Below are 14,253 nucleotides of genomic sequence, written 5' to 3'. Positions count from 1 at the left end.
CCTGCTTCACCACAGTCCTCACCATGGCCTGCAGAGGAATCTCAGCTCCAGCATGTGGAACACTTCCTCCCCCTCTTTTTCCACTGACCTTGGTGCCACCATGTTGTTTTCCCTCACATGTCCTCACTTCCTCCTCTTCTCTGACTAGAAATAAAGCTACTGCCCTGTCCTAGATTGCAAGGCAATGTGTATTCTATTGCCATCTGTCAGAGGTCGGGCAGTTATCTTCTGTTAATTGAGCAGTTTTCTTTATCCCCTCCATAAACCAATCCTCCCTCCATGGAGACATCTTCTGTTCATGGGCTATTAAATGTCCCTGCATAACTGATAAGAACTATAGCATCCCACTGGGAGATGTGAGCCCAGAGGGAGGAGCCAAACATTTCCTATGTGGATATAATCTGAGTTTCTGGGACACCAGAACAGCCTTTCCACTGGATTGCCCAGAGGAACAGCAGCTGCCTTTCCCACTGGATCTTCAGAGGAAGAGACTGCACCTTTCTCCAGGATCCCTGCTCCAGCAGAACCAGCCCTGACACTGCAGGAGGGCTGAGCCACAATTCCAATGGGACTGTGCCAACAGCCTGACCCACAGGGTGTCAGGCTGGGTTCTGACTCTGGCAGTGTTGTTTTGATTTACTGCATTGTTTATTTTATTTTTATTTTCTTCCCTAATAAAGAACTGTTATTCCTGCTCCCATATCTTTCCCTGAGAGCCCCTTAATTTCAAATTTATAACAATTCAGAGGGAGGAGGTTTACATTTTCCATTTCAGGAGAGGCTCCTGCCTTCCTTAGCAGACACCTGGCTTTCCAAACCAAGACATGCCCATAGGTACCACTGCCAACAAGTTCCACCAATTCAAAGACATTGCAAAATCCTGCAGCACCAAGAAGTTGATCTGGTCTAGGTTCTGCCTTGGCAATCGCTCATCGTGCTTTCCCTGCCAGCCCCATGGCCCCACCACCTCGTGGTGGGTGCTAATTAACACCTCTGCTCATGCAGGGCACTGCCAAGGGGAGGCTGCCCCCACTGCCCCTGCCCTTGTGCCGGGCACGGCTGGCTAGGGGCAGCCAGGCAGGGGAGGCTCACCTCTGGGATGGCCCCAGCAGCGCTGCCAGGCTACCCCTGGGAAAAAATTAGCAGGTGCTGTTTTTTACTGTCTTCTTAAATATGTCATCACAGAGGTGTTACCAACCTCTCTAATTGGGCCAGCAGCATGTCCTTCTTCAGAGCCATCAGAGACTGGCTCTGTCAGACATGGTGGGAGTTTCTATCAGCTTCTCACAGAAGCCACCCCTGTGCCCCCCCCCCCACTATGAAAAACCAGTTATGCCAAACCAACACATGGTATTAAAGGATTTTAAATGGGATTTGCCATGAAAAGGCCCCACTGAAGCTCCACAGCTTTCATTAGATTTTAACTCTATTGACCATTCCAACTCAGGAATGATTTTTCATGAGCATTGATCCCAACTGGCATCCATCATGAAACTTCCTGCAAAATATAAAATCTTATCCTACTATTTTTTAATAAATAAAGGAAATACAAACCCCATCAGTGTAACAGGGAACTACCACACCTATAAATCCTTACCGGACAGAGAGATGCAATCCAGTAAACCACTGGGTGGCATGAGGGTCTGCACTTCCCAAGGGCAGGGTTTGCTAGATCCCTGAGCCAGGACTCCTTTTAGACACCCAATGAGACACCACCAGCAGCAAAATTATAACCCTGCACTCCCTCTGTGCCTGTGCCCACACCCAGACCCTCAACAGTACCTGCAAAATTGAGATATTCCAGTGCAAACTGGATTTCCTACATGATTTCCTACTGGAAGAACAGCCTGTTTGTGTAAAAGTTATCACTGAATTGCACATCTCATTATTGCACATTTCATAATGGCAGATCTCATTATAGCATCTCAGATTCTGGAGCAAACTTTGGTAAAAGTTGTGACTCTCCAGAAAAATTGGTAAATAAGAAATGTAACGTTTTTCTGAATCAAGTATGCACGATCCTGACTTTTTTCTTGAAGAAAGTGAAAGTTGTATAACAGATGAGAATGGACTAGTTAGTCTAAAAAGCCAAAGCTATTCACTAAACATTGGCCTGATAGATATACTAGAAAGAAGGGCAGAAAAAATATGTATAGAGAAAGACAGATAGATTGACAGAAACTCGTGTCTTAAAATAGCAATATTCACATGAGATACACTTCATTATGTGGACCCTGTAGGTCAGAAGAATGTGTATTGAAAATAAATGAGTTCTATCCTTCAATTGTCATGGCCACTGGCAATAAACAGACACCTGATGAGGCAGAGCAGGCACAAGGGAAAAGTTTGTGTTAGCTGGAATGACTGGATGTGTGAGGAAGCACAGCCCAACACTGCATTTAGCAAACAGGACACAGTACCACCCCAGAGACCCAGAGCACATACCCAGAACAGCCCCCAGAGCCACGGCCAGGCTGTGCTGGGCAGGGCTGTGCTGCTGGGGAGCATTTCTCAGCAAGGGGGGACTGAGGGATTCCATTCCCCTGCTGCTCACATTCCCAGTATCCACTCCCAGGCTATCCTATCCCTCACTCCGTGTTTGCCCCATGAGCTGTGAAAGGGTTTTCAGAGGTTTTCACCCCATTGCCCCCCACATTTGCTGGGCCCCACACAAAATCCTCTTGCAAGTGTCCCCTGTTACTGCCCAGCATCAGCCCAGGCTGGAACAGTGAAGGGCACGAGCCACACCAGTACCCTGGGAAAGAGGCTTTGCTCCACACACCCACAGGGACTCCCAGAACATCACAGTGCTGTGGTGAGGGCTGATGAGCCCAAGCTTTGCCAGGCTCAGCAGCACTGGGATGAAGACCCTGATGTCACATGGAGCAGCAGGAGCACAGCTCCTCCAGGAAATGCCATCTGCGAGGTCAGCTCCAACCAGGACCTCCTGGGGGGAGCAATGCAGAAAACAAGGAGAGGATTTCCTTGGCTGCCTGCTCTCAGGCTTTCCTCCTCCACATACTCCAAGGGAATGGCTTTGCTAAAGCATGTCCTGCCAATTGTCTCTTCTTCACTGGCTTTGCCTACAGCAGAGCTCTGCATTATCTTCTCTGCTGTTCTGTGTGTGGCAACGCCAGCACAGGATCAGCACATCCTGCTAAGACCTAGCTGTTTCCTTTGGGTACTTCTGAAAAAAAGCTGTGGGTACTCACTCCAGTGAGCAGACCTTAACATGGGAAATGCTGTCTGAGAGGTATTAAGGGGAGAAGGAACAGGAAGTGTAGGGAAAACACAGCTCAAGTCCTGTTATTAAAGCAGTGACAGAGGATTTAAACAGGGCAGTGGAGGAAGAAGGAGGGTAAAGTCAAGTGTTTTCAAAGTGCCAAGATGCTGCCGTTTCAGCTCCTGCTCTCCATGCAGCAGCAGCAGCACTGTGGGCTTTATTCAGGGACACCCTGCACACAAATCCCCACACACCAGAGGGCAGAGCTGACCAGAGGCAGCACAGCACGGACTCCTCCAGCAGCACCTTATTGCAGAGCTCCTGTTTGGTGCAGCCCTCTGCTGCAAAGCTCCTGCCTCCTCTGCTCACAGCTGCCAGAATCTGGGCAGTGTATATAAAACCCTCGTAGTTCTTCACCCTGATGACATATTGCAGAACTGCCCTGGGATTTACACCCTGTTTCCCTTCAGGAAACAAATCAGGCTCCAGTGATGACTCTTCTCCAGCGGGTGCTGCAGCAGGATGGATGTGCTGTCACTGAGCCTATGTGCAGCTGCAACAGGTTGCTGGTGATTAAATGCAAAATTCATCCAGGACATGAGGTTCTGATTCAGCCTGGAGGCAGCTCACAGACCTTTACAGCATTCTCCCTGTGGAAACACCTACTCATCCTTCAAACAGACACTTTTCCCTGCCTTTTATCTGAGAGGTAAAATCTGGAAGAAAAACAGGGTTGTTGTGTCCCTGTTGAGTGCTACTTCCTGGATTTCCATAACCCGGGGGATTACCTGGAGTCAGTGAGATGGAAGCCCTGCCTCTGTGAGAGACAATGTTGTCTTCTGGCTCAGGTAGGAGCTGCTTTGCAGAATGGGATGAAGTACTGCACTCAATCTCTCACTTTGACAAGGACAAGTGCTGTCAGTCCATAATATCTTGTCTCTTTCTAGCTTGCCCTGATCTGTTTTAGCAGAGCATTTATTTGGCAGACAGGGAATGTTTGTCTTTCTGGAAACTACAGTATTCCCCACGAGGAAAAAAAAAATTAAAATCATTGTTTTAGAAGCAATTATCTCAAAAACTCAATAGCTAGGGGTGACACCCTGCTGGGTCCCAGGGGGGCTGCCAAGAGCTCCTGTCTTCTGCTTTTCAAAGTCCTTTTTTAAGCCCTGCAGGTGCTTTGAAAGTGCTGGTTTCTCCCTGGCTTTGAGGTTTTTGCTTTTGGCTAGTTCTTATTTCATTCTTGGCAAGTCCACAGGCAGAATAGCTCCCACTCCCCCCACTTTGCTACAGTCAAGAGAGGTCTATCCATTCTCCTGGGATCTGACCTCACTTCCCAACTCTTCTGTCCCCTGGACTCTTGGATCCGTTTCTCCTTTTTTATCCCATTCTCCAGACCTGCTCACACATGGCTTCTCTTTAGCAGGCTCCTCTCCTTGGAACATGGTTGACGCCTTCCTACAGCTTGGATGACCCAACCCCTGCTCAGACCTGCCCAGGGAGCGGAAACAAGGGAATGGTTTGCCTGAATAGCTAGTTTGAAACAGACACACATCAGAGATATGCACAGGCAATCACTTACATGTACAATTCTATGTTCCTGCTCCGAGGTGTAAAGAGAGCACAGCCCAGGAGATGGCAATGACTTTGGGGCTGGAGTCAGTTGGACTCATTTGTTCAGAGATCCAAAGCAGCACAGATAGAAAATATTCCCTTCTCCCAAAACCTGACAAAGATTCTGCTGATGAACCAGGGGTTCACAAACCCTGCCCAGGACCTGCTCTCTGCAGGACACACCATAACTAGCAGAACAACCAGCAGAACTCCCAAGAAATAACCACCTGAAACCTGTAAGATTTCTGACTCCAGGATCACAGAGCTGAGGCACTGCCCAGCATGGCCTGAGACCACAGTGGGACTTAGCCCAGAGCCCAGCATGCCCCAGCTCAGCCAGGATGGGGCTCAGCCCCCTCTGCAGCCCCTGCCCCAGCAGTACAGAGGGGCATCACTTCAGCTAGGCAACCTCCTAGTAATTTTTATTTTACACGGACACATTTACCACCACAGCACCCAGGCTAGCCTGCACTGCCATCAGGGTGCCAGCCAGAAGCTGGAAACTCAGCAGCAGCTGCTTCCCTCAGCATGCTCAAGCACCCAGCTCGCTCCACCTCCCCCCCTCTCAGAGCAGACCGGGATCAGAGCTCAGCCTCTCAGTTGCGTTTCCTCTCCTTCTCTTTCCCCTCCTTTCATCTAACACAGCACAGGAAGGACACAGCACCAGACAGGTACCCAGCTGCTACCCACACTCTGCAGCAAACCAGAATTTATGAGCCATGAATACCAGGAACAAGAAGAAAAATTTCCCCTTCCAGAGTTCCAGCAACGCTGCAAACACCTGGAGAGACACAGCTCAGACCAGCCCCAAGCGCCTGCCCTTCTGGTTGGCTCTGTCCAGCCCTCTCTGCTTCCTTCTGCTGGCTGACATCCACTGGCCATGCCAAGAGACCCTCAGGCCCCCTCTGATGCTCAGCAGCATCCATCTGACCCTGAGCAAACACTGGGAGCTATGGGCCTTACTCAGCATGGAGGCTGGACCTGCTACAAACCCTTTGCAGGTCTGGCCCCATAAAACCTCCATTAGGACTCCAACAAACAAACTTCAGCTCAACAGGCTTCCTCCTGCTCCTCCTCTGCCATGCCAGAGCCTGGCAGCCACTGTCTCACCACACCGGACCCACACAGCTTGGCCAGGGACCTCCAGGGCTGTCCTGGTCCTGCAACACCATGGTCCACATGCCCAGAGAAGAGAAAAGCAGCATATCTGCTCATACTCACAGTTTTGAAGTCCTTGTGGTTGCACTCCTGGCCCCTGAACTTGCAGTACAGCATCATATCCTTCAGGTCATGGCCAACCCGTGCCAGGAACTCTTGCATGCTGAAAACTTTGGGTTTATACTGCTTAAAGTTGGCCTTTTCTTGGAGGGTGGCTAAGACAGCAGGGTCAGCCAGGTGAGGGTTGGGGATCTGCAGGTTGACATCCAGCAGTGCCAGGAGCTCCCCAGCATGGTACAGGTCATTGGTGGTGAGCCGGGAGAAGCGGAACTCGTTGAGGTTACAGATGGTGACAGCAGGAAACACCAGGCTGTTTGCCACCACCTCATCCACTTTGGTCACGTGCTGGTAGGAGAAGTAAAAAGCCACCCTGTCCGAGCTCTCCACCAGGAGCAGACCCAGTGAACCCACAAAGGCCAAGGTCCAGAGCAGGCGCCGGATGGTGACCGGCCCGTAGACAAAGACGTGACGGATCCCGTGGAGCGTGGTGGTGTTGGCAAAAATCTGGATGCTGGAAGGCTGCAGGCTGCCCATGCTGCCCTCGCTGGTGCTGTCCTTCAGATCCATAGTTCATTTAAATCCTGGTCCTGCTTTTTGGGTCAGTCTGGAGCCAGAACTGGGATCTGGATCTCTCCCCTCTCCTCTCCAAAGTAATTAAACCCTTTCAGAGGCAGGTGAGGGAAGCAGAGTGAGACCAGCTGCTGCAAGTTTATCCCACGAGCTCAGCAGTAGCTTCGTCGGGGTAAATATTTATATAAAATCCATTCAAACTCTTGCTCTTGATTTCCTCGGTGCGATAAGGAGGGCTGGTTTTATTTAGGGAGACACCAAGGTGATGTGGAAGAGATGTGGGTGGGCAGCGAAAGCTGAGCCAATGGCAATAAAGTCCTCCCCCTGCACACACACACACACACACACACACAAGCACACACGCGCCGAGGGGAGCTGAGATTAAGCGAGCGAGCCTAAAACAAGCGGAGGCAGCTTCCAGGCTGTTAACTAGTGCGGAAAGCCGAGCATGCTGCTTCCCGCATATCTTCAGCCCGAGCGGGAGATGCTCCCCGAGCTCCGGGGATGCGGCTGCAGGATTCAGGCATCTCTCCTCCTCCCCACCTCTCCATTTTGGGCAGAAAACACCACCCCGAAAACCCAGCCTGTGCTGTCGGTGTGATTTGCAAGGGAAAGGTGGGCAGCTAATTCAGAGGGAGAAACAGGAGAGCAAAAGAGGGAGGGGAAAGGAAAGGCTGAAAACTAGAAAAGAAGGGGACTGCTGCTCAGCTGCACGGACGCACACACGCAGATTGGAAAGAGGTGCATTAACTCGCTTCTCTTTCTCTTTCACACGGCAGCTCCGAGCAAAACCCAGCCAGGGCAAGAGCCGGGCAGCGGCGGGGCTGGAGCGTCTCTGGCCTCTGCTTTGTCTGCCTTAGAGCCGCCTCCGAGCCGCCCAGAGCTCTCCTGCCCTGCAGGACTCTCGGGGAGAAGCGCTGGGAGCCGTGGGTCGCGCAGGGACCCGGAGGGCAGGGCCGGCTGCCGGCGGCAGGGCAGGGAGAGGGACCGAGCCCCGCAGCTGTCCGGGGCCGGGCTGTGCCCAGCAGCTCCTGAGCCCCCGGCTCGGCCCCCGCAGGATCTCCAGATGTTCCGTGTGCCCCGAAGGCACCTGTGACGGATGTGTTTGGGGAAGGCGCTCCCAGATGTGCATGCAGCCGGGAGGCTGGGAAGGAGGGGGTGGAAGGGAGGAAAACTGGATTTTCTACCCAGGAGATGCTGCAGATCCGTGACGATGCCTCGGTGCATGCGTGGTGCGACTGCAAGAGTGCGAACGAGGGGGATCCACACCAGAGGTGTGAGGGGCTGGGTCTGAACAGGGTCGGAGTAACTCCCTTCCACACCGGCTCCATGAACAGCAGGGGCTTTGCTCGCCTTTTTTCAGATCCAGAATGAAACCCCAGGATTTCTGTCTCTGTACAGCACCCAGCCCTACAGCAGGTGAGGGTCCCACAGCATGGAAGTGCCCAGAACGTGGTTTCCCAGTTGGAATGAGGTGGGAGCAGAGGGTTGAAGCGCAGGCAGAGCCTGTCAGGGTCTGCAGGGCAATGCCTCATGACTTTCAGCCATTTAAGGATTAAATGAGCCCAGGTTCTGGATTTATAACCCTGAGTGCGGTTACCATGACAACTGACCAATTGCACCATTTGGCCCCTTCACCTTTCAGGTGCTTGACTCCACTGATGGACCCCCAAGACCCTTGTCCCCCGGCCGTGAGCCACCCTGTCCTCCCCGCGACGGTTTTCACCCAGAGATGAGATAATTTCTGCTTTGCTGTCTCCACATTTGGCCTTGGCAGCCAAAGGCAAGGGGAGTTGTGGCATCCCCCAGCATGGATGTTCCTATGGCAATATCCCTCAGTCTCAGCTACCCATACCAGCCCTGCTACAACACGTACTTTCTCCATTTTACACCAGGGAATGAGGCAAAGAGGGGACAAAGGACTTGGGAGCCATGAGATGGTTTTCCCAGGAGGACTTTTCATACTAGGTGGTTGCCCTGAAGCTGCAACCTCCTTCCATAGCCAGAAGGCTCCAGCACTCTGTTGTCATGAATGGCTGGGGTGCAGAGGGAGCAGGAGCTGCCTCCAGAGTCTGGTTTGCTCTTGTACAAATCCACATCAGCCCTGAAATGCGAAATATGGTCCCTCCTCCTGCATCTGTGCCTGTGAGTGAAGCCAGGCTCTCAGTACAGTCCATTGGTGGCTAAACAGAGCTGTGTTCCTTCTGCATTACACAGAAATTCAGACAAGGACAGATGCACAAACCTCCTGCACCTTGTGGTGCCCTTTCCAGGAGAGTGGAAAAGGCAGAGCTGAGCACACCGAAACAAGCTATGGCCCAGAATTAAAGCAGCAGAGTGGGTACAGCACCCTTGCTCCTGGCTCCAACCTCACTGCCCGTCTCCCTTGTGCTCATCACCCCTGCATGGTCAGGGACAATACCCTTCCCCTCTAAAAAATCCCTGGCCGGAATGGGCTCCCTTTCCTCCCCACTCCCAGCCTATCTGCAAATCCCCCTCCCTTCCCCACGCCTGCACTGGCCCGGCAGTGTGTTAATGCTTTCATTTGTTCCCCGTTAAGGCTTTCATTTGTTCCCCGTTAGTGCTGCCTTTGCAATGCTGTTTGCTGTAATTCACACCACAAACCATGCCTTTTATTGTTGAACTGTGCGGGGAGCTTTGGCTGCAGCCTGGAGGGAACAGCCCCGTGCCCAGCAGAGCTGCCTGGCACCAGCTCGGGCTGTGCTGCCCCTGGGGATGGGCACAAACCAAGGAGACAAACCACGGAATCATGGAATGGTTTGGGTTGGGAGGGATCATCTCATCCCACCCCACCTTCACTGTCCCAGGCTGCTCCAAGCCCTGCCCAGCCTGGCCTTGGGCACTGCCAGGGATCCAGGGGCCGCCCCAGCTGTGTGGGCACTGTCCCACTCTGGTGAGGGCTGGTGGCTCAGGCTGTGCCCAAGAGCTGCCATGGGCCACCGTGTCCTGGGAGCCAAGGAAGCAGTGCCTGGGGATGGGCTGTCGGCTAACACCAGCAAGGCTGAGGGACATGGGAAGCAAGGGCTGGTAAAGGCTGACGGCCCCTCTGGCCACCCATGTGAACATCCCCTCTAAGGGACACGCAGGGGAGGAAAGGCAGCAGCCTGGCTGGTCCCATAAAGCCAGGGGGAGGAAAGGCAGCCTGGCTGGTCCCATAAAGCCAGGGGGAGGAAAGGCAGCCTGGCTGGTCCCATAAAGCCAGGGGGAGGAAAGGCAGCCTGGCTGGTCCCATAAAGCCAGGGGGAGGAAAGGCAGCCTGGCTGGTCCCATAAAGCCCCTGAGGTGGCAGAGCCCCGCTAAGGACACCTGCACTAGGGAATGCCGGGGTAATGGGAGCATCCCTGGCAGGTGGAGCTGCTGAGGGAGCTCGTAGCCCAGCCTCAGCCCCTGGATGTTCCTCGCAGAACATGCTGCTTCAAATTTGCTTCAGCAGACAAGCCAGGCAGGGCCAGAAGACGTATCCCTGTTTTCCACCCCTTTGCAGAGATGGAGGGAAGTGGAGAGGGCCAGGCTGGCTGGGAAGAGGGCAAGCACAGGCTGTGCAGAGCCCTGTCTCCTTTGCACAGCCCGTGCCTGCCCTCTTGCGTCTCCAGCACTTGCTGCAGTGCTCGGGATCCCACCCCGAAACAGCGGGAAACGGCTCTATTCGAGGAAGAAAAAGGGATGAAAACGGGTCCCGACCTGTGTGAGCCCCTCTGCTTCCACAGCCCCACCTGAGCCCTCCTGGGAGCACAGCCCAGGTAAAGTGCTTGCAATGAGAAACGCAGGACTGACCTCACAGGCACAGCACAGGGATGTTTTACAAAGAAAATGAGGTGCTTTGGTCCCCCATGTGGCTTAGTACATGGTCCCCACGGCCCTGAGCTAGAGCCCTCTCCTTAACCCTGGAAATCTCTGTATTTTTTCTGTTTTTTCTGCCAGTTTGTTCTTGTTCTTTTGATGTTCCACTCTGGGCTTGAAGAGAAAAAGGATTAAAAAAAAAAAAAAAAAGGCAAAAGGCAATGATGGCTGCAGTCCAAGGAAGAGGTTTGTCTGACAATCACAGAATCACTTAGATTGGAAAAGTTCTCTGATTCCACTGAGTCCAACTAAGTTGACCCAGCACTGCCAAGGCCACCACTGACCATGTCCCCAAGTGCCACATCCGCAGGGCTTTTAAACCTCTCCAGGGATGGAGACTCCAGCCCTGCCCTGGCAGCTGTGCACCCCTTTCAGTGAAGACATTTTCCCTAATGTCCCTAATGTTTTCCATAATGTCCAATCCAACCTGCCCTGGCCCAGCCTGAGGCCGTTCCCTCTGCTCCTGTCCCTGTTCCCTGGAGCACAGCCCGATCCCCTCGGCTGTGCCCTCCTGGCAGGAGCTGTGCAGAGCCACAAGGGCCCCCTGAGCCTCCTTTGCTCCAGGCTGAGCCCCTGCCCAGCTCCCTCAGCCATTCCAGATCCTTCCCTGGCCCAGCTGCAGATCATTCTGTGGTTGCATTGATGGGAAATGTCCCATCAATGTCCCACTGGGATCTCACTGGGTGCTGCTCTTGCCGTGGGCTCTGAAGGCAGAAAGGACAACAGGCATTTGGAAGGGAAACCAGGGAGCATTGGGCCAACCACAATGACTCCTGAAGAAGGACTTTGGTTAAGTTAATTGTGATCTGTAGCTCCCCCTCCATTTCTCAGGCTTCCCCCAATCTTTTTGGACTCTCTTGTCACTTAAATTTTGACTGCGAGTGTCTTCAAAGCAGGGACACAGAGCTCCCATGAGTAGAGAGGGCTCAGCTACTTGAAGGAGTCCACCTTTCTAAACATGGAACTGAATGTTGAATGTTGATGTTTCCCCTGAAATTAAATCTGATCACTTCCAAAGTAGCTTTGGCTCAGTTAAACAGCTTTTTAATATATAGAGAAAATTGAAATTTTTATTTCAGTGCATTTAATATTGTGCTTGAATTTATAATGGGGTATAAAAGGAAAGCAATGAAAGCAATTGAAAAGAAAAAGAAGTCTCCTTGAAAGAAACCAAAAAATATTTAAATGGCTGCATAAAATGCCTTCCAAAGAAAGGTCATAGAATCCCAGACTGGTTTGGGTTGGAAGAGACCTTAAAATCATCCAGTCCCACCCCCTGCCATGGCAGAAACACCTTCGACCATCCCAGGCTGCTCCAAGCCTTGTCCAGCTTGGGCTTGGGCACTGCCAGGCATCCAGGGGCAGCCACAGCTGCTCTGGACAACAAAGCTGTTTGAAAGTAAGACATAGAAATGCTCCATTTCCATGTGCATTTCCCTCCAAGAGAGGTGATGATGAAAACATCATACTGGCAGAGAGCTGACCCAGCATTCTCCATTGGAAGAATGATTTGGGGGGAAGATTTCTCCCCCAGCAGCAGAGAGGATGCTCCAGGTGCCTTGCTCCTCCTGCAGAAATGTTAGAGCACATTAATACTCCCCTGGAGGCTGTGGGCCCCAGTGAGGCAATACTGGATTTTCAGAGGTGTTTCTCAGCACTCAGAGGCTGCCCTGCTCCCTCTGGCATTCCCATTCTCTGCAATAACTGATTTACCAGCCCCTCTCCAGAGCTCTGCTCATTGGGGTTCCAAGATGCTCCTGTCACAGGTGACTCAGGTGGCACCTGCTCAGCTCCAAAGCCAGCTGGGACATCCCAGGGACTTTGGCTTCATCCTCCTGTGCCTGTGCTTCACTGCCCACCCTGAGCAAGCCACGGTGTCTCTTCATCCTATACAAAATCAAAGCAGTGCTGCTTCTGTTCTGTGTCTTGGGTTTTAAGATTTGGGGATGAAAAAATGTACTAAAAAATTATATTTTCTCTGGTGCCTCTCCATTTAAATAGCCCTTGAAATTCTACTTGTTATCCATTAAGTTTTACACAGTTTTATTTTCAGTTATATGTGTTAGTTCTGCCTGATACTCTTGTTTCTCAGAAAGTCTGTAAAAACACCTTGAATTTCCCATGAATAATTCAAGTTTAGGACCCATTCCAGGCCCTTGTTTCTGGATAACACCAGACATTTGTTCTTGTTGGCACATGAAACAAGCAAAAAAATGCACCAATTTTTTTTTCATTCTTTTGCCCAAAAACCATCTTCATTAGCTTTCCTTTCTTTTTAACTTCTCCCTCAGTGCCTGTGCAGCTCTTAACTGAATTTCTCCAAAGGAGGCAGTTTTCATGGGATTACAATTCTCAGAATAATTAAAGAATCCCACAAATTAAGAAGTCATCCTTCCATTACCATGGCAACCCTGATTGTCCTTCTTCAAATGGCTGATCTGGGAAAACAAGAAAAAAACAAAGCTAATTGCAGTCCTGGTGCCAAAGGATTGCAAAGAGCTGGGAGGTGACAGGGGACAGCTGTCCTTGGGGGGCCCCAGGGGCATCTCACTGTGCCAGAGATCCAGAGGTGTTGGAAGTGTCCAAAGGAGGGACACAAGGGTGGGGAAGGGTCTGGAGGGGCCACATGAGGAGCAGCCGAGGGCACTTGGTCTGTTCAGCTGCAGCAGAGGGGGCTGAGGGCAGAGCTCAGGATCTGCAGCTCCTCCCCAAGGGCAGCTCTGATCTCTGCTCTGGGACAGGGCCAGGACCCAGGGAATGGTTGGGCCAGGTGGATCTGGGATGGAGCTCAGGGAAAGGTTCTTCCCCCAGAGGTGCTGGCACTGCCCAGGCTCCCCAGGGAATGGTCCCAGAGCTCCAGGAGGGTTTGGACAGCGCTGCCAGGGATGCCCAGGGTGGGGTTGTTGGGGGATCTGGGCAGGGCCAATGGGTAAAAACCTTCTGCTTGTATTGAGAGCAAATCCCAGCTTCCACTGTCCCAGGCCGATCCAAACCCAATCTAACCTGGCCTTGGACACTGCCAGGGATGCAGGGGCAGCCCCAGCTGCTCTGGGCACCCTGTGCCAGGGCCTGCCCACCCTGCCAGGGAACAATTCCCAATTCCCAATATCCCATCCAGCCCTGCCCTCTGGCACTGGGAGCCATTCCCTGTGTCCTGTCCCTCCATCCCTTGTCCCCAGTCCCTCTCCAGCTCTCCTGGAGCCCCTTCAGGCCCTGGCAGGGGCTCTGAGCTCTCCCTGGAGCTTCTCCTCTCCAGGTGAGCACCCCCAGCTCTCCCAGCCTGGCTCAGAGGGGCTCCAGCCCTGGAGCAGCTCCGTGGCTCCTCTGGACTCATCCCAGCAGCTCCAGGTCCTTCCTGAGCTGGGGCCCCTGAGCTGGAGGCAGCTCTGCAGGGGGAGCTCCCAAAGGCAGAAATCTGAAGTGAGTTGACTGAAAGGAAAGTTTGCTGTGGGGACAGATTCATACACTGCAGATGTGTCCTGTGGCATCATTAGAACTTTATGGAAATCAGAGTCATGGATAAGGGGTGAAGTTTGCTGGAGGCCACGTGAGACGCTTTCAGCTGGAACATGTAATTTAATTTGTGCTCCCCAGTGTGCTGCAGTGGGCCTAATACTCTGCCCCCTCGGGAATGTTGGGGATTTAGTTCATGGTTATTCAATGGGCTGAGAAGCAGCAGGGACAGGAACTCGACCAGATGATGGTATTTACTCTCAGCAGGATTCTATCTACCCCAGAGGAGCTGTTTCTGCACTGAGAGAACAAACCTC

The 14,253-nt window shown here is 52.4% G+C and overlaps 1 protein-coding gene across 2 annotated transcripts in view; it reads right to left on the bottom strand.

The window, feature by feature from the left end:
- Window positions 1–6,844, bottom strand: part of LOC118696554 (acid-sensing ion channel 2) — a 483,676-nt gene extending 476,832 nt beyond the window's left edge. The window contains exon 1 of one of the 2 annotated variants that reach the window (XR_004981656.2): window positions 6,056–6,844. Coding sequence is in view for 1 of the 2 variants with exons in the window: in XM_036398737.2 (XP_036254630.1) it covers window positions 6,056–6,619 (564 nt within the window). In the remaining variant the exon portion in view is untranslated. The remainder of the gene's footprint in view (window positions 1–6,055) is intronic. The other variant, XM_036398737.2, reaches the window with a different exon arrangement.
- Window positions 6,845–14,253: the final 7,409 nt, after the last annotated feature.

This window comes from Molothrus ater, chromosome 27 (assembly GCF_012460135.2).
Source record: "Molothrus ater isolate BHLD 08-10-18 breed brown headed cowbird chromosome 27, BPBGC_Mater_1.1, whole genome shotgun sequence".
In the NCBI taxonomy this organism is placed as follows: domain Eukaryota; kingdom Metazoa; phylum Chordata; class Aves; order Passeriformes; family Icteridae; genus Molothrus; species Molothrus ater.
The sequence above is the reverse complement of the archived record's forward strand: the minus strand, read 5'-3'. Positions and strand labels throughout refer to the sequence as shown.